This window comes from Coenobita brevimanus, chromosome 66 (genome assembly GCF_032717465.1).
Source record: "Coenobita brevimanus isolate Jiangsu-jjx chromosome 66, ASM3271746v2, whole genome shotgun sequence".
In the NCBI taxonomy this organism is placed as follows: domain Eukaryota; kingdom Metazoa; phylum Arthropoda; class Malacostraca; order Decapoda; family Coenobitidae; genus Coenobita; species Coenobita brevimanus.
The window spans coordinates 13,034,578-13,058,639 of NC_137019.1; the positions used below are offsets into that span (position 1 = coordinate 13,034,578).

The window sequence follows — 24,062 nt, forward strand, 5'->3', positions numbered from 1 at the left end:
CCGGGGCTGGGGCCGGGGCTGGGGCCGGGGCTGGGTGGGGCTGGGGCCCGGGCTGGGTGGGGCTGGGGCCCGGGCTGGGTGGGGTTGGGGCCGGGGCTGGGTGGGGCCAAGGCCAGGTGGGATAAGGGGCCATGACCAGGACAGGGTCGGGGCCAGGTCGGGGTCGGGACCAGATCAGGGCCAGGTAGAGGCCTAGGCTGAGTGAGGATGGGGTCGTGGCCGGGGCTGGGGCTGGGTTGGGGCCGGGTCAGGGTCGGGGTCGGGGCCGGGGTTTGGTCAGGGATGGGGCTTGGGACAGGCAGGGTCGGGATCACAAGGTCGGGGGCGGGGCAGGGTCGGGGCGGAGTCAGGGCGGGGTCGGGGCCGGGGTTTGGACATGCAGGGTCGGGATCAGGGGCAGAGGCAGGGTCGGGATCAGGGGCAGGGGCAGGGGCAGGGTCGGGATCAGGGGCAGGGGCAGGGGCAGGGTCGGGATCAGGGGCAGGGGCAGGGGCAGGGTCGGGATCAGGGGCAGGGGCAGGGGCAGGGTCGGGATCAGGGCCACGGCCATCCACAGGGTCGTTAACAGCGCCTGGGGCAGGGGCAGGGTCGGGATCTGGGGCTGGGGCAGGGGCAGGGTCGGGATCAGGGGCAGGGGCAGGGGCAGGGTCGGGATCAGGGGCAGGGGCAGGGTCGGGATCAGGGGCAGGGGCGGGCTCGGGAGCACGGGAAGGGGCAGGATCCGGAGCAGGGGCAGGGGCAGGGACAGAGGCGGGATCAGGGGCAGGGGCAGGGGCAGGGTCGGGATCAGGGGCAGGGGCAGGGGCAGGGTCGGGATCAGGGGCAGGGGCAGGGGCAGGGTCGGGATCAGGGGCAGGGGCAGGGGCAGGGTCGGGATCAGGGGCAGGGGCAGGGGCAGGGTCGGGATCAGGGGCAGGGGCAGGGGCAGGGTCGGGATCAGGGGCAGGGGCAGGGGCAGGGTCGGGATCAGGGGCAGGGGCAGGGGCAGGGTCGGGATCAGGGGCAGGGGCAGGGGCAGGGTCGGGATCAGGGGCAGGGGCAGGGGCAGGGTCGGGATCAGGGGCAGGGGCAGGGGCAGGGTCGGGATCAGGGGCAGGGGCAGGGGCAGGGTCGGGATCAGGGGCAGGGGCAGGGGCAGGGTCGGGATCAGGGGCAGGGGCAGGGGCAGGGTCGGGATCAGGGGCAGGGGCAGGGGCAGGGTCGGGATCAGGGGCAGGGGCAGGGGCAGGGTCGGGATCAGGGGCAGGGGCAGGGGCAGGGTCGGGATCAGGGGCAGGGGCAGGGTCGGGATCAGGGGCAGGGGCAGGGTCGGGATCAGGGGCAGGGGCAGGGTCGGGATCAGGGGCAGGGGCAGGGTCGGGATCAGGGGCAGGGGCAGGGGCAGGGTCGGGATCAGGGGCAGGGGCAGGGGCAGGGACGGCAACAGGGGCAGGGGCAGGGGCAGGGTCGGGATCAGGGGCAGGGGCAGGGGCAGGGTCGGGATCAGGGGCAGGGGCAGGGGCAGGGTCGGGATCAGGGGCAGGGGCAGGGGCAGGGTCGGGATCAGGGGCAGGGGCAGGGGCAGGGGCAGGGGCAGGGTCGGGATCGGGGGCAGGGGCAGGGGCAGGGTCGGGATCAGGGGCAGGGGCAGGGGCAGGGTCGGGATCAGGGGCAGGGGCAGGGGCAGGGGCAGGGGCAGGGGCAGGGTCGGGATCAGGGGCAGGGGCAGGGGCAGGGTCGGGATCAGGGGCAGGGGCAGGGGCAGGGTCGGGGCAGGGGTTGGGGCAGGAGCCGTGGCCGGGGAGGGGTCGGTGCTGGGGCGGGGAGGGGTCGGTGCTGGGGCGGGGAGGGACTGGTGCTGGGGCGGGGAGGGACTGGTGCTGGGGCGGGGAGGGACTGGTGCTGGGGCGGGGAGGGACTGGTGCTGGGGCGGGGAGGGACTGGTGCTGGGGCGGGGAGGGACTGGTGCTGGGGCGGGGAGGGACTGGTGCTGGGGCGGGGAGGGACTGGGGCTGGGGCGGGGAGGGACTGGGGCTGGGGCGGGGAGGGACTGGGGCTGGGGCGGGGAGGGACTGGGGCTGGGGCGGGGAGGGACTGGGGCTGGGGAGGGGCTGGGGAGGGGCTGGGGAGGGGCTGGGGAGGGGCTGGGGAGGGGCTTGGGCCGGGGCTGAGGAGGGGCTGGGGCCGGGTCATGGTGGGGCCTGGTTGAGGTGACTGAAACCGGGCTCTGGCGGCTGAAGCTGGACTGAGGTCTGGCTGGGGAGCTGAGGTTGGGCTGGGGAGCTGAGGTTGGGCTGGGGACCTGAGGCCAGGCTGGGGTGGCTGAGGCCAGGCTGGGGTGGCTGAGGCCAGGCTGGGGTGGCTGGGGCCAGGCTGGGGTGGCTGGGGCCAGGCTGGGGTGGCTGGGGCCAGGCTGGGGTGGCTGGGGCCAGGCTGGGGTGGCTGGGGCCAGCCTTGGGCGGCTGCTGCCGAACTGGGTGGTGGGGATGGTTAGAGGTGGCTGGTGCTCGGCTGGGGTGGCTACGGCCGGGCTGCAGCAGCTAAGGCGAGTGTGACATGGCTACGGCCCAATTGGGGCGGTTGTTGCCGGGCTGGGTGGCTGTTGCCAGGCTGGGGCGGCTGCTGCCGGAATGGGGCGGCTGCTGCCGGAATGGGGCGGCTGCTGCCGGAATGGGGCGGCTGCTGCCGGAATGGGGCGGCTGCTGCCGGAATGGGGCGGCTGCTGCCGGAATGGGGCGGCTGCTGCCGGAATAGGGCAGCTGCTTCCGAGCTGGGGTGGCAACTTCCAGGCTAGGGCGGCTGGGGACGGGTTGCAGCAGCTGCAGCCGGTCTGGGGCCAGGCTCCTGGCTGCGCTGGGGTGGCTGCGGAAGAGTTGGGCCCCCAGGGCCTTGCAGGCGCGGCTGGGGCCTGGGATGTAGAGCTATGCTGGGGCACTTTGGGTCTTCCTTGGATGGCTGTGGCAGGACACGGGGGGACTGGGGCCTTGCTAGCACGGCGTGGCCCCAGGTTGGGCGACTGTGACCTGGCTGGGGCCGAGCTGGAGCCGGGATGGGGCCGAGTTACAGCAGCTGGGACCTGGCTGGGCCGGGCTACTGTGCCTGGGGCTGGGCTACGGTGGGTGGGACCTGCTTGGGCTGGGCTGCTGGGCCGGGGCTGGGACCTGTTTGGGCTGGGCTGCTGGGCCGGGGCTGGGACCTGTTTGGGCTGGGCTGCTGGGCCGGGGCTGGGACCTGTTTGGGCTGGGCTGCTGGGCCGGGGCTGGGACCTGTTTGGGCTGGGCTGCTGTGGCTGGGGCCGGACTACAGCGCCTGGGTTCAGGCTGGGGTGGCAGTTGCCGGGCTAAGGCGGCTATGGCTGGGCTGAGGTGGCTAAAGCCTGGCTGGGGCAGTAGCAGGCAGGCTGTTGCGGCTGGGGCTTAGCTGTGAGGACTATGGACGGGTTGGGTTGGCTGGAACCGAACTGGGGCGACTGAGGCCGAGATGGGGCCGAGCTTGGCCGGTTGGGGCCGGCCTGAGGTGGTTGGGGCCGGGCTGGGGTGGCTGAGGCCGGGCTGGGGTGGCTGAGGCCGGGCTGGGGCAGCTGGGGCCGGGACTGGGGCAGCTGGGGCCGGGACTGGGGCAGCTGGGGCCGGGCTGGGGCAGCTGGGGCCGGGCTGGGGCAGCTGGGGCCGGGCTGAGGCTGGACTGGGGCAGCTGGGGCCGGGCTGGGGCCGGGCTGAGGCTGGACTGGGGCAGCTGGGGCCGGGCTGAGGCTGGACTGGGGCAGCTGGGGCCGGGCTGAGGCTGGACTGGGGCAGCTGGGGCCGGGCTGAGGCTGGGCTGGGGCAGCTGGGGCCGGGCTGAGGCTGGGCTGGGGCAGCTGGGGCCGGGCTGAGGCTGGGCTGGGGCAGCTGGGGCCGGGCTGAGGCTGGGCTGGGGCAGCTGGGGCCGGGCTGAGGCTGGGCTGGGGCAGCTGGGGCCGGGCTGAGGCTGGGCTGGGGCAGCTGGGGCCGGGCTGAGGCTGTGCTGGGGCAGCTGGGGCCGGGCTGAGGCTGTGCTGGGGCAGTTGGGGCCGGGCTGAGGCTGTGCTGGGGCAGTTGGAGCCGGGCTAAGGCCTGACCGGGGGCGTTCGGGATGGCTGTGGCCGGCCCGTAGCCGAGCTGCGGTGGCTGTGGCCGGGCTGGGGCTGAAGGGCCCCAGCTGGGCCAGTCTACGGTTACTGGAGCCGAGCTTGGGTAGCTGGGGCAGAAAGAACCGAGCTGGGGTGGCTGGGGCAGAGTTGGGGTGGCTGGGGTTGAGCTGGAGTGGCTGCGGCCAGGCTGGGGCGGCTGAGGCCGGGCCAGGGCCGCTGAGGTAGAGCTGGGGCTGGGGTAGCTTGGGTTGGGCTGGGGCAGCTGGAGCGGCTGGGGCAGCTGGAGCGGCTGGGGCAGCTGGAGCGGCTGGGGCAGCTGGAGCGGCTGGGGCCGAACTGGGTGGCTGGGGCCGAACTGGGTGGCTGGGGCCGAACTGGGTGGCTGGGGCCGGATTGTGTGGCTGCGGTTGGGCTGGGGCGGCTTTGGCCGTGCTGGGACGGCTGGAGACGGGTTGTGCCGGCTGGACCCGAGCTGGGGCGGCTGGGGTGACTGGGGCCGAGCTGGGACAGTTGGGGCTCGGCTGGGGTCGGGCCGTGGCTGCTGGGGTCGGGCCGTGGCTGCTGGGGTCGGGCCGTGGCTGCTGGGGTCGGGCCGTGGCTGCTGGGGTCGGGCTCGGGTGGCTGGGGTCGGGCTCGGGTGGCTGGGGTCGGGCTCGGGTGGCTGGGGTCGGGCTCGGGTGGCTGGGGTCGGGCTCGGGTGGCTGGGGTCGGGCTCGGGTGGCTGGGGTCGGGCTCGGGTGGCTGGGGTCGGGCTCGGGTGGCTGGGGTCGGGCTCGGGTGGCTGGGGTCGGGCTCGGGTGGCTGGGGCCAGGCTGGGGCCTGGGTGGGGCAGCTAGAGTCGAGCTGGGGAGGCTGAGGCAGAGATGGGTCGTTTGGGGCCGGGCTGGGGCCGTTCTGGCGGGGCTGGGGCCGTTCTGGCGGGGCTGGGGCCGTTCTGGCGGGGCTGGGGCCGTTCTGGCGGGGCTGGGGCCGTTCTGGCGGGGCTGGGGCCGTTCTGGCGGGGCTGGGGCCGTTCTGGCGGGGCTGGGGCCGTTCTGGCGGGGCTGGGGCCGTTCTGGCGGGGCTGGGGCCGTTCTGGCGGGGCTGGGGCCGTTCTGGCGGGGCTGGGGCCGTTCTGGCGGGGCTGGGGCCGTTCTGGCGGGGCTGGGGCCGTTCTGGCGGGGCTGGGGCCGTTCTGGCGGGGCTGCAGCTGTACTGGGGCGGTTGTGGTTGGGCTGCGGTGGATGCGGCCGTGCTGGGACGACTGGGGACGAGCTGTGGCTGCTAGGGCCGGGGTGGTGGTGGTGGTGTTGCTGCAGCAATGCTGCTGGTGGTGGTGATGGTGCTCTTGCTGCTGCTGCTACAGCTACTGCTGCACAATCTCCACTTTCCTGCCTTCTCTTATCCTGTTCTTTCCTTTCTTTCCCTTTTAGCTCTTCCCTTCCCTACCCTCTGTTCTGTCCCTTCTATCCCCTCCTGTCTCGACCCTCTCCCCCCTCTCCTACCGTTGCCTTCCCTCTAAATTGCAGCCATTTACGGCCATTGTTGTGACGAGTGCATTCAATTATTTGCATTAATCCCTAATCCTCTTGATGCGAGATGGATTCCATGGGAGGATTTTGATGGATATTCTTTCCAGTGTTTTGACAAGCCCTGTTTTTTATATTCACAGTGATTTTCCTTTTGTTTACGTCTCTCTCTCTCTCTCTCTCTCTCTCTCTCTCTCTCTCTCTCTCTCTCTCTCTCAAAACATTTTTTTTTAGCTCCTTTGCATTCTTCACTTAAGAAAAAAAAAAAAACATGCAACACGTTCTACAATAAATCTTAATTCCAACTTTCTTAAAATAAATCTTTTTTTTTTTTTTTTTTCCTTCACCCTTTAAGCTCCTTCACATACGAACATTACTTCCATTATCCCCTCCCTCACTCATCTCACCATCTTCCCCTCTTTCAGATCTTATTCGTCTCCCCTTACACTTCCCCTCTTATGGCCTCTCATTATGGTTCATCTCGACTGTTAAATAATCAGTCTTTTCTCCATTGTTTTGAAGTCTCCTGTCTGTGGTCTCAAAGATCTCAACTTGTTGCCCACTCCCTTCGCCTCTAAAATGTTAAGTAGTGTCAGATTTTTTTATGTTTCCACAAGTATGTAAGTTCCATATAAAAGAAATGGTTAAAAAAAAAAAATTGTTACATGCTTCAGTCTTCTAGCTTCTGGACGATAAATGTACCGTTGTGCTGATACACAATACGTTTATTTCACATTTTTTCCACAGTTACCTAGGGTATATTATATAGTAGCGTAGTTCGCATAATTTCTTTTAGTCGTAGCAAAATGCTAATCGTAGTCAATATGACGATCGTAAACAAAAAAACAAAATGGCAGTCACGTGAGGTATTCACTTGTGTTAACAGTTAAAATTTTTATATTTTATAACCTGTGTAAATATAGAGGTATCACTTTTGTTTTTAAAACATTTGTCTTCCTTGTTTCCTCCCCACACCTAAACAAACACGATCATCCTCACTCCACCGAAGCGTCACCGAGTCCTGTTAACCAAACGACTGGGGAGACATTATAAAAATGTCCCTGCCTGCCAGCTATGACAAAGCATCCAGCATGATAAGAACTCGAGCATGATTATTAGTGTGCATCATTTCTTCAGACTAACTGCGGCTAGGAGTTCAGTGATCACCAGTGCATTGCTCCTCGTTGATAATCACGCATAATTAGCCCTCTTCTCGCACCCTAACGTGGTTGAGCTAATGACAGCAGGAAGGGCCAATCGCAAGCAATCTCTTCTGTTCTCACGTTCTTGCTTACATCCTTTTCGTGCTCCCTGCTACTGTTCCTCCCCATTACATAGGCAATGGAACAGATGACTATGAAAAAACGTCATTAAAGTAAGGCACGTGTTTGATTTACGTAACTTTTATCTCTTGAAGGTCGCTGGAGTGGTAGACCTGTATTGAACTCGACTTATTCAAAAGGGTTACTGAGAGACAGACATAGCAGGAAAAAGCTCTCTGTCTCACTCTGTGACCTATCCAAGGTTTAAGCAGTTACCATATAAAATGTCGAGACATGTAGGCTATCGGCTCAGTCATAATGGCAGTAACTGAAATAATTACGTATAAATAGAACTGAATGCTACCATTAAACGTGTTTTCATTCTACCCAGTATGATAATCACAAACCAAACATAGCATTATATATATATATATATATATATATACACACACACACACACACACACACACACACACTTAAGAAGGCATACACAAAACTAACTATATAAAAGTGCAAGGACTTCATCTACGCGCACACAACACCTGCTACACAAGCGCTAATGAATAAACAATTACACTGCTCTCGGGTAGTCATTATGGTCCAACCTGTACTCCACCCACCAGTTCATATTTTTACCACGCCATCACCTTGCCCCAGCTTCCTCATCACTTAAACCACAATCCTCCCCACTCGACAGCAATCCCCATAACTTACCATCCCCGCTCCATACACTCGTATCACCAGGGCACTCCTAATTCTGTCAACACCGCAGTTACCACCTCTCCTCGGACATAAAGCAGTCGCCACTTGATTATCGCCTTGTCAACTCGGGATCGGACCATACGTAACACTGCTGCCTTTCATTATACTGTACCTAACTTCTCTTGAATAATTAGTGACTAAGAATGACAGGCAAATGATATGCTAGTGTAATGATGAAATATGGATATATGGCAGTGAAGTCTGGTGTGATGGCAGTAGGGGTGGAAGCTGGTGTTATGTGGAGGTGGAGGCCGGTGTGATGGTGAAGGTGGGGGTGACGGCCGGTGTGATGGTGAAGGTGGGGGTGAAGGCCGGTGTGATGGTGAAGGTGGGGGTGAAGGCCAGTGTGATGGTGAAGGTGGGGGTGAAGGCCAGTGTGATGAAGGTGGGGGTGAAGGCCAGTGTGACGGTGGTGGTGGGGGTGGAGGTTGGTGTGATGGTGGGGGTGGAGGTTGGTGTGATGGTAGGGGTGGAGGTTGGTGTGATGGTAGGGGTGGAGGTTGGTGTGATGGTGGAGGTGGAGGCCGGTGTGACGGTGATGATGGGGGTGAAGGCTGGTGAGATGGTGGTGGGGGTGGATGCTGGTGAGATGATGGTGAGAGTGGAGGCTAGTGTTGTGGTGATGGTAGGGGTGAAGCCGGTGTGATGGTGGTGGTGGGGGGGGAGGCTAGTGTGATTGTGACGGTGGTGGGGGGGGAGGCTAGTGTGATTGTGACGGTGGTGGGGGGGGGGAGGCTAGTGTGATTGTGACGGTGGTGGGGGGGGAGGCTAGTGTGATTGTGACGGTGGTGGTGGAGGTGGAGGCTGGCGTGACGGTGGTGGTGGAGGTGGAGGCTGGCGTGACGGTGGTGGTGGAGGTGGAGGCTGGCGTGACGGTGGTGGTGGAGGTGGAGGCTGGCGTGACGGTGGTGGTGGAGGTGGAGGCTGGCGTGACGGTGGTGGTGGTGGAGGTGGAGGCTGGCGTGACGGTGGTGGTGGTGGAGGTGGAGGCTGGCGTGACGGTGGTGGTGGTGGAGGTGGAGGCTGGCGTGACGGTGGTGGTGGTGGAGGTGGAGGCTGGCGTGACGGTGGTGGTGGTGGAGGTGGAGGCTGGCGTGACGGTGGTGGTGGTGGAGGTGGAGGCTGGCGTGACGGTGGTGGTGGTGGAGGTGGAGGCTGGCGTGACGGTGGTGGTGGTGGAGGTGGAGGCTGGCGTGACGGTGGTGGTGGTGGAGGTGGAGGCTGGCGTGACGGTGGTGGTGGTGGAGGTGGAGGCTGGCGTGACGGTGGTGGTGGTGGAGGTGGAGGCTGGCGTGACGGTGGTGGTGGTGGAGGTGGAGGCTGGCGTGACGGTGGTGGTGGTGGAGGTGGAGGCTGGCGTGACGGTGGTGGTGGTGGAGGTGGAGGCTGGCGTGACGGTGGTGGTGGTGGAGGTGGAGGCTGGCGTGACGGTGGTGGTGGTGGAGGTGGAGGCTGGCGTGACGGTGGTGGTGGTGGAGGTGGAGGCTGGCGTGACGGTGGTGGTGGTGGAGGTGGAGGCTGGCGTGACGGTGGTGGTGGTGGAGGTGGAGGCTGGCGTGACGGTGGTGGTGTGGGAGGTGGAGGCTGGCGTGACGGTGGTGGTGGTGGAGGTGGAGGCTGGCGTGACGGTGGTGGTGGTGGAGGTGGAGGCTGGCGTGACGGTGGTGGTGGTGGAGGTGGAGGCTGGCGTGACGGTGGTGGTGGTGGAGTGGGAGGCTGGCGTGAGGGGGGTGGTGGTGGAGGGGGGGGCTGGCGTGACGGTGGTGGTGGTGGAGGTGGAGGCTGGCGTGACGGTGGTGGTGGTGGAGGTGGAGGCTGGCGTGACGGTGGTGGTGGTGGAGGTGGAGGCTGGCGTGACGGTGGTGGTGGTGGAGGTGGAGGCTGGCGTGACGGTGGTGGTGGTGGAGGTGGAGGCTGGCGTGACGGTGGTGGTGGTGGTGGTGGAGGCTGGCGTGACGGTGGTGGTGGTGGAGGTGGAGGCTGGCGTGACGGTGGTGGTGGTGGAGGTGGAGGCTGGCGTGACGGTGGTGGTGGTGGAGGTGGAGGCTGGCGTGACGGTGGTGGTGGTGGAGGTGGAGGCTGGCGTGACGGTGGTGGTGGTGGAGGTGGAGGCTGGTGTGACGGTGGTGGTGGTGGAGGCTGATGTGACAGTGGTGGTGGTGGAGGCTGGTGTGATGGTATGTGGTGGAGATGGTGTGATAGTGATGGTGGGCGGTGTCAGTGATGGCGGGATGGTACTGGTGTGATGATGGTGAAAGCTGGTTAGGGTGATGGTTGGGGGCTATTGATATGACAGTGATGGTGGGTGGTGTGACGAGTGGTATTGGAGCCTAATATGATGAAAGACGGGTACTGGTGTGATAGTGATGGCGGGTGGTGTGAGTGATGGCAGGAGGCGGGGGAAGTGATAGGTTTGCCAGCTGCCGCCTATCCTAATGGCCGGCTGATGGCTGTCCGGGTCACGGCGTTAATCCACCAAAAACACACACACATCAACCCTGCCGTTATTAAAAACCAACGCTCGGACTCTAGATACCACTATGGTTTTCATAACGTCCGATTTTATCTAATTCTAAGGGTTTAGAAGGGGAAAAGTTATTAAATTATGGAGTTCAATATTCCAAGGTGTTATACCAAACAGGTGTTATTACTCTACGTTTTTAATTCTTTACACGATCTTACTGAAGGGTTTTTGTATTTCCCCTTGGATTTTTCCCAATATCTGAGCCTTATAAGGTCTTAATGCGTGTGATAATTATCAGAAACTGTATATCTGAAGTATATGACACCTACATATTGGTTTGATAAGAGTATAGTTATCTTTTAAAATTGTGAAATGAAATCTATTCCTTGTGCAAATTAAGTTCACTAATCCCTATTTCAAGTCAACGTCTAGGTCATATTTTATCGTCTAACAAATGAAATACGCAGCACCGCAATACGTACAAGCATCAAGGTCACGTCCAGAAGGCAATGGATCGTCGAGAACATCTAAAAACACGAAATCTTTTACGCGTAGAAGAACCCAGACGCTGACGTGGGTGTAATACAGGTTGTGAGAGCAGACCACAGCTTTTTCCACCACCTGTCACTCACTCACCCATCCTGCCACTCTCCAAGCTACTCATCGAACTACCCACACATTCATCTTGCTATCCGCCTGCCTATTGCACAAGCTACCCATTCACTAACCCATTTTTATTATTTCTCCATCCACTGATATACAGTCCCCTTTTTTTTTATCCACTAATCTTGCACGCCATCTATCATCCATCCGGCCAGACTCCCATCTGCTGATCCTACTCTTACGTAAGTCCTCTTAACCACCTATCCTCTGTATACTTCCTATCCTCTTTGCCATCCATTCGCCAATCCAGCAATATACTCACCCATCCATTCCTATTCCCAACATTTTTACAAACTTATTATCTTACCATTTACCCACCTATCCTCGTGGTCTGTCACTATCCATCTTGTATCCACCCTCCATCATATGTGGGTGGCATTGAGGTTAGGAAGTACATCTCATTATCATCCACCTATGTATACCATCCATCGCAAACATCTCACCCACTAAAGTATCCCCAGCAGCTTATGCATCCCACCCATCCACGTGTCCCAGATTGATGCAAACGGTGTCGATAAAACAGAATATAATGTACAGGATAATATGCAGGTGTAATATGCCTAAAAAAATTGACCAGGTAATACGAAGTCTCATATGTCAAAGAGAAAGAAGAATAAGAAAGATGAAGCAGAGGAAGGAAAAGGGGGATAATAAAACAATGGTATGCTCAGAAACATGTCAGGAAACTTAAGGAAAACCTGAAGCGATAAGGGGAGATGAAAAATGAAAATGCGTTAGTAGGAAAGTGATTACAAGAGACAAACTGTAAAGCTGAAAATAAATGGACTGACTTTATGTTTGAAGACACATGGAATGAAGAGGGAAAATGACAGAGCAATGACGAAAAACTTAAAACATTACACAAAAAAAGTAGGCAAAACCAAATAAAAGGGATAAATGGAGTTCGGAGGTCCAATGCATAACTAATTTCTTTTGTAATAAATCTATGCAAGGGGAGAAGGAAGTCTTAAATTTACCTCTCACCCCCGCTTCACCTGGCCTACGAGCCGACTTGCATGATGGGAGGTCGGCGTCTAGGCCATCATACCTAAATACTGATTCCTTTACTACGAAACTTCCATCCTAACCCTGAGAAAATCGTATGTTGGTAGCTACATTAACACTCCTCAGGTAATGTGGGGTCTGTGGGACCCCACACTATTTTTCTTAGTGGTTTCATATATTACTATAAGGTCTTGGGATCTGGTTTTCCCTCTACCTTCCTGACTATTAGACTAGTTTAGGGAGGTGATGGGGTCAGTTCAGGATCTGGCTCTATTTTCGCGATAAAGGGCCTTGGGGTCCAGTAGACCCCACATTACCTAACCTGTGATTTTTTTTCCCCATATATATCTTCCATACCATTTTTTTTTTTGAATGACATGTGCTTCTTACAGAAACAATGACCATTACTGTACAACATGCAGTGATACAAAACTGGTGGAACATATCAGTTTTGGTATGGCAGCCACTAATTTCAGTTGGTATAAAATTTGTCGATGCTTTTCATTTTAATTTTCCATACAATATTTCGTCACTTATATTTTCATACATTTTGCACTAAATTGAAGGAATAGGACTACAGAAACTGTGTACAAGCGACTGTTTCAATAAAGATGTTCTTGGTATTTTTGGTGATTTTTTTACCCTAGAATGCTTACGTCTGACAGACCCCACATTACTTAAGTAAGGATAAAATTTTAGGTTTACCTGAGAAGGGTTAAAAAAAAAAAAAAAATGAGGGTGTGGGACGATGTGGTTGAGGGTGTGGAAGGATGTGGGTGAGGGTGCGGCGGAAGGATGTGGGCGAGGGTGTGGAAGGATGTGGGTGAAGGTGCGGGAGGAGTGTGTGTGTGTGTGCGGGAGGATGAGTGTGTGCGGGATGATGCGAATGTGGGTGAAGGAGGATGTGAATGTGGCTACAGAAGGATGTGAGCGTGGGTGAGGGAGGGTGTGAGCGTGGGTGAGGGAGGATGTGAGCGTGGGTGAGGGAGGATGTGGGCGTGGGTGAGGGAGGATGTGGGCGTGGGTGAGGGAGGATGTGGGCGTGGGTGAGGGAGGATGTGGGCGTGGGTGAGGGAGGATGTGGGCGTGGGTGAGGGAGGATGGGACCGAGTGAAACGGGGGCAGGTAAATGGCGAAGGTAAATAACACAGGTAAGTGATCAGTAACGACACACATCATTAATTCTGGCCTTTTAGCGACGAGTCACGCGCCCTTTAATCGACTGCTCCCTTGTTGACCGACTGAAGGGTGTCGCTTGGGTAAAGAGGGATGGGAAAAGGCTTGTGTGTGTGTAGGGGGGGAGGGTGTATGTAGGGTGTGCATAGGGGAAGAGTGAAGGGAGGGGGTATAAGGGAAGGGAGGAAATGAGAGGAGAGAGCGTGAACGAGTGTGAATGATGTATGGACGCGAGACAGGAGTAAAATTGGTACCATAATTGTGGCATGAATATCGTGTTAATGATGGTGGATGGGAGGAGCAGAGGGGTGGAGCTGTGGAAGTGGCATGGCGGTGATATGGACTTCCCTACTTATCCCTCTTCCCTAGGGTTTTACTTCAGTTTAAGCCAATTGATTTATTCAGTCGAGACAATTTCAGGGGCCTAAGAAAGTTAATACTGTCACTGATAATGAGTCGGAGGAGCCTGGGAGCGCTAGGTTATGATTCTTGTGGGGAGGTTATGTAAAAAAAAAAAAAAAAAAAAAAAAAAAAAAAAAAAAAGGAAAATGTGGTGTATTTTAGTGGCAGCAACTGTGGCAGGAGGAAATGGTTGTGAATATAACCATAACCACAGTTCAGAAACAAGTGGTACATGTAAATACGACTAGATGACGCAGAACATGAACATTAAAGTGCCCGCTGACTACAGGAGAGTCGCTCATGTGAAATCTGTAGATGAAGGAAATTTTACATATAGCAAAACAACAACAACATTCTTATTTTACATTATGACATATTCCATCGGAAGACAATATACTAAAAGCGACGAAGGACATAGCATGGGTAAAATATACAGTGGCTACATTAAAAAAAAAAAAAAAAAAAAAATGTTTACTGCGGGTGTTTGAATTGCACGGGCGACTGAGGAGCATCTGTTTGAGTTAGTGATCATGAGTGGCCTGATAAATCGTGGGAGGCTTGTTTGTAAACACTACAAATTAAACGAGCACGTTCTCCCCTTCATTTTTCCTTTCTCGGTCTTATTTACAGCAGGCACATGATTACTCATCTCTCATGATTTAACTCAGACTTTTGAACTTTCTTCATTATTTACAAGATTCATATGAGTTCCACATTTTATGTACATATATTCAGATACATTTTTCATGGTTTTCCCTTTAACCATATACTTTTAGTCACTACTAAATGCTCTCAGAATCACTGCTTAAAGGATGGCCTAGAGTTCATTACTCAGGTTTTATTTCCTCTTCCTCCAATATTCCTAGTATCTGTCCCTCTCCCTGCTTTAATAAAGTCACACACACAGGCTGTCCACTTCCACGCGTGATCTGTTCGACAATTCACTCCTCTGACAGCTGGCTGGTGCATAAAGGTGGATGGTAGTGTGGAGTGCTGCATGTGGGTGGAATGATACGGGTATGCATGAGAGTGAAGCCGTATGGTAGTGTGGAGTGCTGCACGTGGGTGGAATGATATGCATACGAGTGAAGCTGTATGGAAGTATGGAGTGCTGTATGGAAGTATGGAGTGCTGTATGGAAGTATGGAGTGCTGTATGGAAGTATGGAGTGCTGTATGGAAGTATGGAGTGCTGTATGGAAGTATGGAGTGCTGTATGGAAGTATGGAGTGCTGCATGTGGGTGGAGTGATGTGCATGAGAGTGATGCTCCATGGCAGTATAGAGCGCTGCATATGGGTGGAATGATATGCATGAGAGTGAAGCTGGATAAAATGTGAAGAGAGGAATGTGGTGTGAGAGGCGTGGGAGTATATAAAAGAAATGTGAATAAAATGTAGGAAGTGAGTTGGATGGTGTGTGAATGAGTGGAATAGGGAATGGAGGAATGGGATAGGAAGTGGAATGGGAAAGAGGATGAGTGCGAGGGGAGGTGGAGTTGGATAGAATATGAGAGTATGATGGGGAGTGGAAAAGTGGGACGGAGTGTGCGAGGGGGATGGAGTGTTGATGCATAAGGTAGGGATCGGGAACAGGTTGGAATGCGGAGGAATGGCATAGAGTATGGGAGTGGCGTTGGACATGGATGAGTTGAATTGGTTGAGATGTAGGAAACAAGATGTGGGAATGACATATATCAGGGAGACTGATGGAGCACAGCAAGTGGAATGGACTGTGGAGATGTGGGGTGGAATGTGAAGAAGGGAGTGGAGTGGAACGATGCGTGGGAAAAGGAATGGCGTGGGATGGTGCTCTGGTTATGCATGAGGGATTAGGATGGGGTGTAAGAATGTAATGGAGAGGGTTGGAGTGAGACAGTGGAATAGAATGTGAAAGAGTGAGACTGGGTGCAGGAGTGAGATGGAGTGAGGGAGTGAGAGTGTGGGGACTGAGTGAGTGGGGAGTGAGATAGTGTGTGGATGTGAGATGGAGGGTGGGGTGTTTGGGGGGAGGATATTAAGGAAAAGGTGTCTGGGTGGAATATATAACGACTAGGGTGTCTGGGTGAAGCATATGAAGGGTGCGGTGTCTGGGTGGTGTGTATGAAAACTGGTGCCTGGGTGGGGCCTATGGAATGTGGAATGGATATGTGGAGCATGTGAAAGAAATCATACATAGATGAAGCACAAATAGGTTATAGATGTTGGAAGTGGAGCCTGAATGAGTGAGAACACGTTTTAAAATGTTTTTGCTGAAGTGAACCATATACAGGTACACTTTAATATAACGTTCTAATTACAGTAAAAAAAAAAAAAATCGTACGGGGAGAGAGAGAGAGAGAGAGAGAGAGAGAGAGAGAGAGAGAGAGAGAGAGAGAGAGAGAGAGAGAGAGAGAGAGAGAGCAATCCTGAAACAAGAAATAATCAACACACTGGTAATATGAACTTTGTCAGTGGATATTGAAAAACAGAGGGGAGGGGGGAGGGATAAGGGAGTGTGCACTGGGAACAAACAACCAGTGTGTGTGTGTGTGTGTGTGTGTGTGTGTGTGTGTGTGTGTGTGTGTGTGTGTGTGTGTACGCCTCTGTGTGTGTATGTACGTGTATGTGAGTGGGAGGATGGTAGGGGAGGGGAAAAGAAACATGGAAGCCGATCATCGCTCCCAATCAATCCATGCAAACACCAGGCATCCACCTCGGCCTCGCGACGCTGAAATATAGTCTCAATTTCTAACCTTGCGAACACGCCACCCAAATATGCTTTCAGTGCATCCGTCTTGTGGAGTTTTGGCCCCGAGGTCTCCCCAATCTGCTCAACAATAGAGTTTTATTTTTGCCAACAGCCTGTGATCCCCATGCATGCAAAAGGGAGAGGCATGCAAAAGGGAGAGGCATGCATACACTCGACGCACATACAAAGGGACTGGATACACACGCAAGGATGTGTAAATATGTGTGTGTGGGGGGTGGGAGTGTGTGGGGTGTGTGTATGGGGTGTGTGTGTGTGGGGTGTGTGTGTGTGTGTGTGTGTGTGTGTGTGTGTGTGTGTGTGTGTGTGTGTGTGTGTGTGTGTGTGTGTGTGTGTGTGTGTGTGTGTGTGTGTGTGTGTGTGTGTGTGTGTGTGTGTGTGTGTGTGTGTGTGTGTGTGTGTGTGTGTGTGTGTGTGTGTGTGTGTGTGTGTGTGTGTGTGTGTGTGTGTGTGTGTGTGTGTGTGTGTGTGTGTGTGTGTGTGTGTGTGTGTGTGTGTGTGTGTGTGTGTGTGTGTGTGTGTGTGTGTGTGTGTGTGTGTGTGTGTGTGTGTGTGTGTGTGTGTGTGTGTGTGTGTGTGTGTGTGTGTAAAAGGAAAAACAAAAAGCAACAACAACCCGTACTGACATGCAACCTGGTCATCCGTCGTTATTCGAAATTTTCAAGTATAAGAAATAACTATATAGCAGAGAATACTGTACGATGCAGCTAAAAAAAAAAAAAAAAAGGTACTGTGTAATAAGGCAATTTCGTATATTCTTATGGTTTAGCGAGTATAGTGCATGACGAAAAAGTCAAACCATCAGACACACGCACAGATCCACATGTTCTTCTGTAGGTTTCGCGTGTCTGAAAAGATCTCTGTACAAAGAGGTAAAAATAATCAAGAGAGAGTACTGCAGAAAGAATGGAGGCTGAAATGAGCCAGAAGAAGTACAGAGGGGAGGCAGGAGGGGTGCTGAGGGAAAAGAAAGAGGGGAACGGAAAGAGGGAAAGGTGGTGGAGAGGGAAAGGAGATGGAATGTGGTGGCGATGGAAAGGAGATGGAAAGAGGTGGAGAGGGAAAGGAGGTGGGGAAGGTGTGGGGAAAGGAAAGGAGAGATAGAAGGGGTAGGTTAAGGGATGGGGTGGAAAAGTAAAAGTCTGGAGAGAGGAAATGGGTTGGGAAGGAGAATAGATGGAAAGCAGAAGGAGATGAAGAAAGAATGGGTGGAGAAACGAAAGGGTGAAAGGATGAGGTGGAGGGAGGAAGAGGGTGGATTTGGAAGGGAAGTGGAGAGGGGAGAGAAAAAAATAACGAGAGGGAAAGGGACTGGAGTAAGAAGGACCAGGGAAGGAAAGGATAGAGAGGATTACACAGGAAAACAAACAGCAACAGACCTTATGGTCCTTTCGAGGCTGCTAGGGTGAAGTGGGTGGAGGGGAGGGGTGAAGTGTGTGGAGAGGAGGGGGAGTGGTACAGTGGGTGGAGGGGAGGGGTGGGGTGAGTGGAGGGGAGGAGTGAAGTGGGTGGAAGGGAGGAGTGAAGTGGGTGGAAGGGAGGAGTGAAGTGGGTGGAAGGGAGGAGTGAAGTGGGTGTAAGGGAGGAGTGAAGTGGGTGTAAGGGAGGAGTGAAGTGGGTGTAAGGGAGGAGTGAAGTGGGTGTAAGGGAGGAGTGAAGTGGGTGTAAGGGAGGAGTGAAGTGGGTGTAAGGGAGGAGTGAAGTGGCTGTAAGGGAGGAGTGAAGTGGGTGTGAGGAGTGAAGTGGGTGGAAGGGAGGAGTGAAGTGGGTGTGTGTGAAGTGGGTGTGAGTGAAGTGTGTGTGTGTGAAGTGTGTGTAGGTGTGAAGTGGGTGTGTGTGAAGTGTGTGTGTGTGAAGTGTGTGTGTGTGTGTGGGTGTAGGTGTGAAGTGTGTGTAAGTGGCTGGAGCGGAAGAGGGAAAGAAGTGGCTGGAGGGAAGGAAGTGGCTGGAGGGGAGGGGTTAAGTGGGTTGAGGGGAGGGGGGAAGTGGGTTGAGGGGAGGGGGGAAGTGGGTTGAGGGGAGGGGGGAAGTGGGTTGAGGGGAGGGGGGAAGTGGGTTGAGGGGAGGGGAATGATGTAGAGGTGAAGATGGGGAGGAGTGAAAGAGAAAAGAGGAGGAGGGTAGGGGTATCGGTGAAGGGTGAGTTGAGCTGAAGGAAGAGGATCAGAAAATGCAAGAGGGGATGAGGGAGGTGCGACTGGGGATGGGTGAGGGCGGAGTAGGGAGTCGAGGGGGAGGTTCTGGGGGAGGGGGGGAGGGACATGAACGGATGACTCACGAGGATAATTTATGGTAGATTGGGCAGACATCGATACCAGTGACCTTCCCCTTCTCCCTCACACTACACCAAACGCATATTACACTGATCACAAGTACATTTTCTCCTTTACTCACACTCCACCAAACCGTCTCGTATCCCCGCTACCTATACACCCCTCCCCCACGTCCATGGCCCTCCAAACCATCCTTCTCCATCCTATCCACCTCTGTCTCCATCTATCCTGTACCTCCTATCGCTATTCCGTATCTTTTATTGCTTTCCTATCATACCGCCCTCCATCTCATCCCTTTCCCATCCCCCTACAACTCCCCTATCCAGTCCATTAATTGCTCCTCCCCTATATTACCCCCCTGAGCTCTCTCCCCACCCCCTTCCTTTCCTCCTGAGAGAAAGAGGCTCCCGGTGGCACTATAATTAAGATCCAAGCCCTGATAACTTCCATCCAGGGGGCCACGGCACTAACGACCTAAAAATTCCCTTGGCCTAGACTCCTTGGCAGAAAATGCCTGTGTAAGGGCCCTTGAGAAGGAGTGTGGAAGGTGTGGAAGGGAGTGTGAGTGCGGGAGGTAGAGTCATTGTGGGAAGTAGTGTGTGTGTGATAAGAAGAGTGGGTGTGGGAGGTATAGTGGATGTGGGAAGTATAGTATATTTGGTAAGTTGTGTCAGTGCGTCCGGAAAGGTTTATGTTGAAGGGTATGTGAGCTAGACTGTGTGTGTGAAGTACAGTGAGTACTGAAGGTGCGTGAGGGGTTCGCGATGGTGGAGTTCAATGCACATGTTATCTTACGTACTGGAGACTCTGTATGGTGAGATTTGAACACAATATATTAGTACGTGGAACACAAAGCAGTTTCTTGAGATATAAAATGAATGAATGTGTGTGTGTGTGTGTGTGTGTGTGTGTGTGTGTGTGTGTGTGTGTGTGTGTGTGTGTGTGTGTGTGTGTGTGTGTGTGTGTGTGTGTGTGTGTGTGTGTGTGTGTGTGTGTGTGTGTGTGTGTGTGTGTGTGTGTGTGTGTGTGTGTGTGTGTGTGTGTGTGTGTGTGTGTGTGTGTGTGTGTGTGTGTGTGTGTGTGTGTGTGTGTGTGTGTGTGTGTGTGTGTGTGTGTGTGTGTGTGTGTGTGTGTGTGTGTGTTTTTTTACAAGGTGGTGAATCAGTGAGTGTGGGTTCATGGTGGTGTTTAAGGGGAGGGTAAAAGGTGCACATTTGTATTAGTAATGTCTTTGGCGGTCAAGGTAGTGCAAGTGGGTGCAAGTATGTGAATGGTGCATATGACCAAGTGACCAAGTTTATCATCTCGAAATCACTATCATCAAACTATGTCAGTCATCTTAGGTGTTCCTGAAAGTGTCATTGTTCACTCTGTAAACTCTTGTCGTTATTTCAGGATAAAGCAATCATACAATGCTTTTGTGGGACGTGGTAACAGTAAGAGGAAACAGTTACCATGGAATTCTGCTATTTAGGAGAAGGAGTAGGAGGAGGAGTAGGAGGAAGAGGATTTGGAAGAGAAGAACGGGGAGGGAGATATGGAAGACGCGGAGGAGGAGGAGGAACAGGAGGATTTGGAAGAAGAGGACGAGGATAAGAACGAGGAGGGTTATCTAAGAAATGAAAGCAGTTTAGGAAAGAGTATTAATGCATGAAGCTGCTTAGTGAAAGACAGAACATTAGACAGTGGGAATAGATGACGAGAGAGATGAACACGAAGCAGCATGTGGGGAGTTCCAATAAGCAGACTAAGAAACAGGTGGTCTGAATGTGAGGCGGGGAAAAGGAAGAACGAGGTAGACTGAAATCGTTGGGCAGCGGGAGACAGTCTATGAGATGGAAGCAGCATGAGGTAACCTGAGACAGATTAAACATTTTTAGACAAGGAAAATCTGAGCGTAGACTATTGGGTAACAGAGTTTTTAGGGAAAGGGAGGCAGTGTAATTAGTCGGATATAGAGTGAGGAAGCCTGAGAGGCAGTGTAACAGACGAAAATAACATGAGTCAGGCTGAAAGAGAGAGAGTGATGCTGAGAAAGTGAGGTACAGTATGAGAGGAAAGTATAGTGAGGTAGAGTAAGAATGGAAAGTAGAGTGAGGTAGAGTAAGAGAGGAAAGTAGAGTGAGGCAGCCTGAGAGAGAGGCGGCCTGGGATGCCTTACACAGGTCCACCAGATTCCCCGAATACCAACAGGCGGTTTATTGGACGCCGACGCCACTCAACATCTCCCTCTTCTGTTCTCCTCCGTTTCACACCTTATCTTTCTTCTACTCCCCCACATTCCCTTTTCTCTTTCCTTTCCTCCCACCTCCCCTATCTCTCTCCTTTTCTCCCAGCTTCCCTTTCTCTTGCCTTATCTCAGACCTCCCCTTTCTCTTACTTCCCCATCCCACTCTTCTGCTCTCCTTTTTCACACCTTATTTCTTCTATTCTTCCACCTTCCATTTCTCTTTCTTTCTCTCTCTTACCTTTTCTCGCCTTATCGTATTTCCTCTCTTTTTCCCTTTCTCTTTCCTGCTCTCTTACCTCGGCATCTCTTCCCACTTCCTATTCACGCTTCCTCCTATTTCTCTCTCACTTTCTCTTTCCCCAGTTTCTTTTTCCTTTTCTCTTAAAAATTTCCCTCGCCTCCATCTTCCCTTTCCACACTTCATCTTTCTTTTACTCTCCAGCTTCATATTTCTTGCTTTCTCTCACCTCTCCCCCCCTCCTTCTCTCTCTCTCTCTCTCTCTCTCTCCATGCTTCGTCTCCTTCTCCGACGGGCAAGTTCCTAAAACGAAAATTTCCTTGAATATAAGTGAAGTTTACAACAGGTTAGGTGGGGTACGTTAAGGTTAGGTAAACACGAAGGCAAGGCAAAGGTTGATATAACTCACATGAGTCAACTGAAGACGTAAAGTCCCCATCCCGTTAATAAAAAAAAAGAAAAAAAAAGTGGGTGTTATGTGGCTATAGCTTTTATTCCATCTAATAGAGGATGAATCAAGCCCACATACTGTTCACTGTGGATAATAAATTTCAGCACGTCGGTGGAATTAATTCGAGTTATTATGGCACTGTAAAATAGCACTGAGAATACCACCTGTAATACGACATGATCTTCGGGAGGGCTGGGGCAAGAGGGAGAAAGGCAGAGGGGAAATAAAGAGGACAGAATGAAGTGGGACACATGGAAGAGAGCAAAAGCAGAGAAGAGAGAAAAATGAAAAGGAAGGACTAGAGGAGGACAAAGAGGAACGGGAGAGTGAGGAGAGAAAATAGAAAAAAAAAGACAACAGAAAATGGAAGAAGAAAAGTGATAAGGAAGATAAGGGGAAGGAGCGAACGGAAGAAAGAAAAGAGAGAGGAGAAGGGGTGGTGAGACAGAAGGATGGGAAAAGGGTGAGGGGAGAAGGAAGACAAGATGGGGAGAGGACTGGGGAGAGTAATAGACAGGGAGAGAGTATTAAAGGGAGGGCGATAAGCAATAAAGATAGGGAGAGGAGAGAGGACAGATAGAGGAATGGCAAGGGGGGAAAGTAAAGGAAGGGACAGAAAGGAAAATAATGGCACGAGAGCAGAAAGGGCCAATGGGGGGTGGGGTTAGAAGGGAAAGCAGGGGAGGGGGAGAAGAGGATACGAGACAGGGCAGGGGAAACACGGAAGCAAAGAAAGGAGAGAAGGAAGAGACAGCAGGAGAGAAGGAAGAGACAGCAGGAGAGGAAAGGAAAGGCAGACATAGGGAAGGAATGAAAAGGGAAGGGGAGTATAGAAAGGCGGAAACAAAGGGGAAGGGAAGAGGGGGAACGAAAGGGAGGGGAGAGGAAAAATGGAGAAAAGAGAGGGGAGGGGGAGACAACATAGGTGAGGACAGGAAAGGTGAGGGAAAGGAGGTGGGGGGGGAGCTAGGCAGAGGTGGTGATTTATGGCTCTGGAATAGTTGGCCATCTTTAGGAGGCCATGAATCAGAGAGCTGACCCACAGAGCAAGGTTGAGGTGCTCCTTCCCTTACCGCGAGTTTTCCAGACCTTTTTTTTCCCCTTTTTCCGTCCATATTTTCCTTCCTTTCTTTTGCGTTTCTTTTACATACCAACTCTCTTCCTCTCCTTCATCTTTCATTCCTCAGAGACGTGAAGAGACAAAGAGGGGGCGGGGGCGGGGGCGGGGGTGCGGGTGGGGGTAGGGGCAGAGTATAGGGACACAGACAAACACAGAAAACTTGTTCTTTACCCTCTACAAACATCCCCCTCTCACTCCAACGATTAGTAAATAAATAAGAGGCACTTCTTGTATACCGTATATTTCAGAACAATTTTCGTCAGTCATACAGTAAGCTCGAACTCAGGAGATTAAAACAAAAATATTAATAATCCATTCATACAACAATGCAACTCTGATTATGTTTCAGATTAACCCTGTACTATTACTGCTGATAATTTTAACGCAAAAAGATACACGAGAACACGCACAGCAAAAAAGCTGATAATGCAACCCAACGTGAGATACACATACGTACATTCATACTTATACATACACATAGATACACTTATACACACAAAAATACATACACATACTGTACATACACATACATACATTCATACACACACAGACACATACATACGTACAGCCTTAGACACATACAAACACAGAAAAGTAAAAACGTAAAAAGCATGACCAAACAAATAAATAAAATGAATAAAACTAAAGCCAGAGCCATTTCCCCAGGTCGCTAACAAGCCAACCATCCATCAGGACTACTTAACTGACAATGACCTGTTGAAAATGCAATTAGCGGCGCCATCGTCAGCTCGGGGAAAATAGTGGCAGAGGGGAAAGTAGTCAAAAGGTTGTAAATCTCTCTAGCTACCCTGGCGTGTGACGGGGGAGGGAGAGAGAGATGAGGGGAGAGGAAGTGGAAGAGGGAGAGGGAGAGAGATGAGGAGGGAGAGGGAGAGAGATGAGGAGGGAGAGGGAGAGAGATGAGGAGGGAGAGGGAGAGAGATGATGAGAGAGAGGGGGGGGGAAAGGAGGGAGAGGGAGATAAGGAAGGGGGGGTTAGTTAGGGAGGGGGAGCGAGAGGGAAGGAGAGGGAGAAAAAGATGAGGAAGGACAGGGAGAGGAAAGGAAAGCAAGTGGATGGGGAGAGGGTTGGAGGAAAAGTGGGAGAAAACGAAGGAGAGAGAAATGGGAAGAGGAAGGGACAGGAAAAAGAGAGAGAGAGAGAGAGAGAGAGAGAGAGAGGGGGGGGGACTGGGTGCATGAAAGAAGAGAGGGAGGAGAGGGAGAGAGAGAGACCGTAAAGAGAAAAGCGCTTGCAAAACAGAAAAACAAGGGATGAGAGATACTGAGCGACAGAGAGCAGAGGGAGTGAATGAAATTAACTGAGAGATACGAGCAAGAATGAGGTAAGAGATAAAGTGAGAGACTGGAGAGGGGAAAGTAGTCAAAAGGTTGTAAATCTCTCTCTCTCTCTCTCTCTCTCTCGCTCTCTCTCTTTCTGTTATCACTCCCTTGTACAGTTCAGGCGGGTTCGACAGGGGTGGGTAAGACAACTCAATCTCACCCCCCTGGCAAAAACTGGACCCATTTACAAGTTACCGAGGTGGCCTGTTGTGGGTGTAGCCAGGCAGGGTGATGGTGCTGAGGGTGGGATGGGGAAGAGAAGGACTGTGCGCAAGGTGAAGGAAAGATAAGGAAGGATGGGGAAAGATGGGGAAAGACTGGGGAAGGA

General features: G+C 53.9%; 2 protein-coding genes across 2 annotated transcripts in view; one reads left to right on the forward strand and one right to left on the reverse strand.

Moving 5' to 3' along the window:
• Positions 1–207: 207 nt before the first annotated feature.
• Positions 208–2,193, forward strand: LOC145405266 (uncharacterized). The gene is made up of 2 exons (XM_080276682.1): positions 208–690; positions 751–2,193. Exons 1-2 carry the CDS (start codon positions 208–210, stop codon positions 2,191–2,193), a joined length of 1,926 nt encoding a protein of 641 aa, XP_080132808.1.
• Positions 2,194–8,390: 6,197 nt separating this feature from the next.
• LOC145405267 (uncharacterized) overlaps positions 8,391–24,062 on the reverse strand; it is an 18,110-nt gene continuing 2,438 nt past the window's right edge. Inside the window, exon 2 of the mRNA XM_080276683.1 lies at positions 8,391–9,569. Within this exon, the coding sequence (XP_080132809.1) occupies positions 8,391–9,569 (1,179 nt within the window). The remainder of the gene's footprint in view (positions 9,570–24,062) is intronic.

What these genes read in the sequence shown, in the direction of transcription:
- LOC145405266 (XM_080276682.1), top strand. Translation starts at nt 208, where the DNA reads ATGGGGTCGTGGCCGGGGCTGGGGCTGGGTTGGGGCCGGGTCAGGGTC. An exon ending in GGTCGGGATCAGGGGCAGGG is followed by an intron (nt 691 to 750) that starts GCGGGCTCGGGA and finishes GCAGGGACAGAG; the next exon opens with GCGGGATCAGGGGCAGGGGC.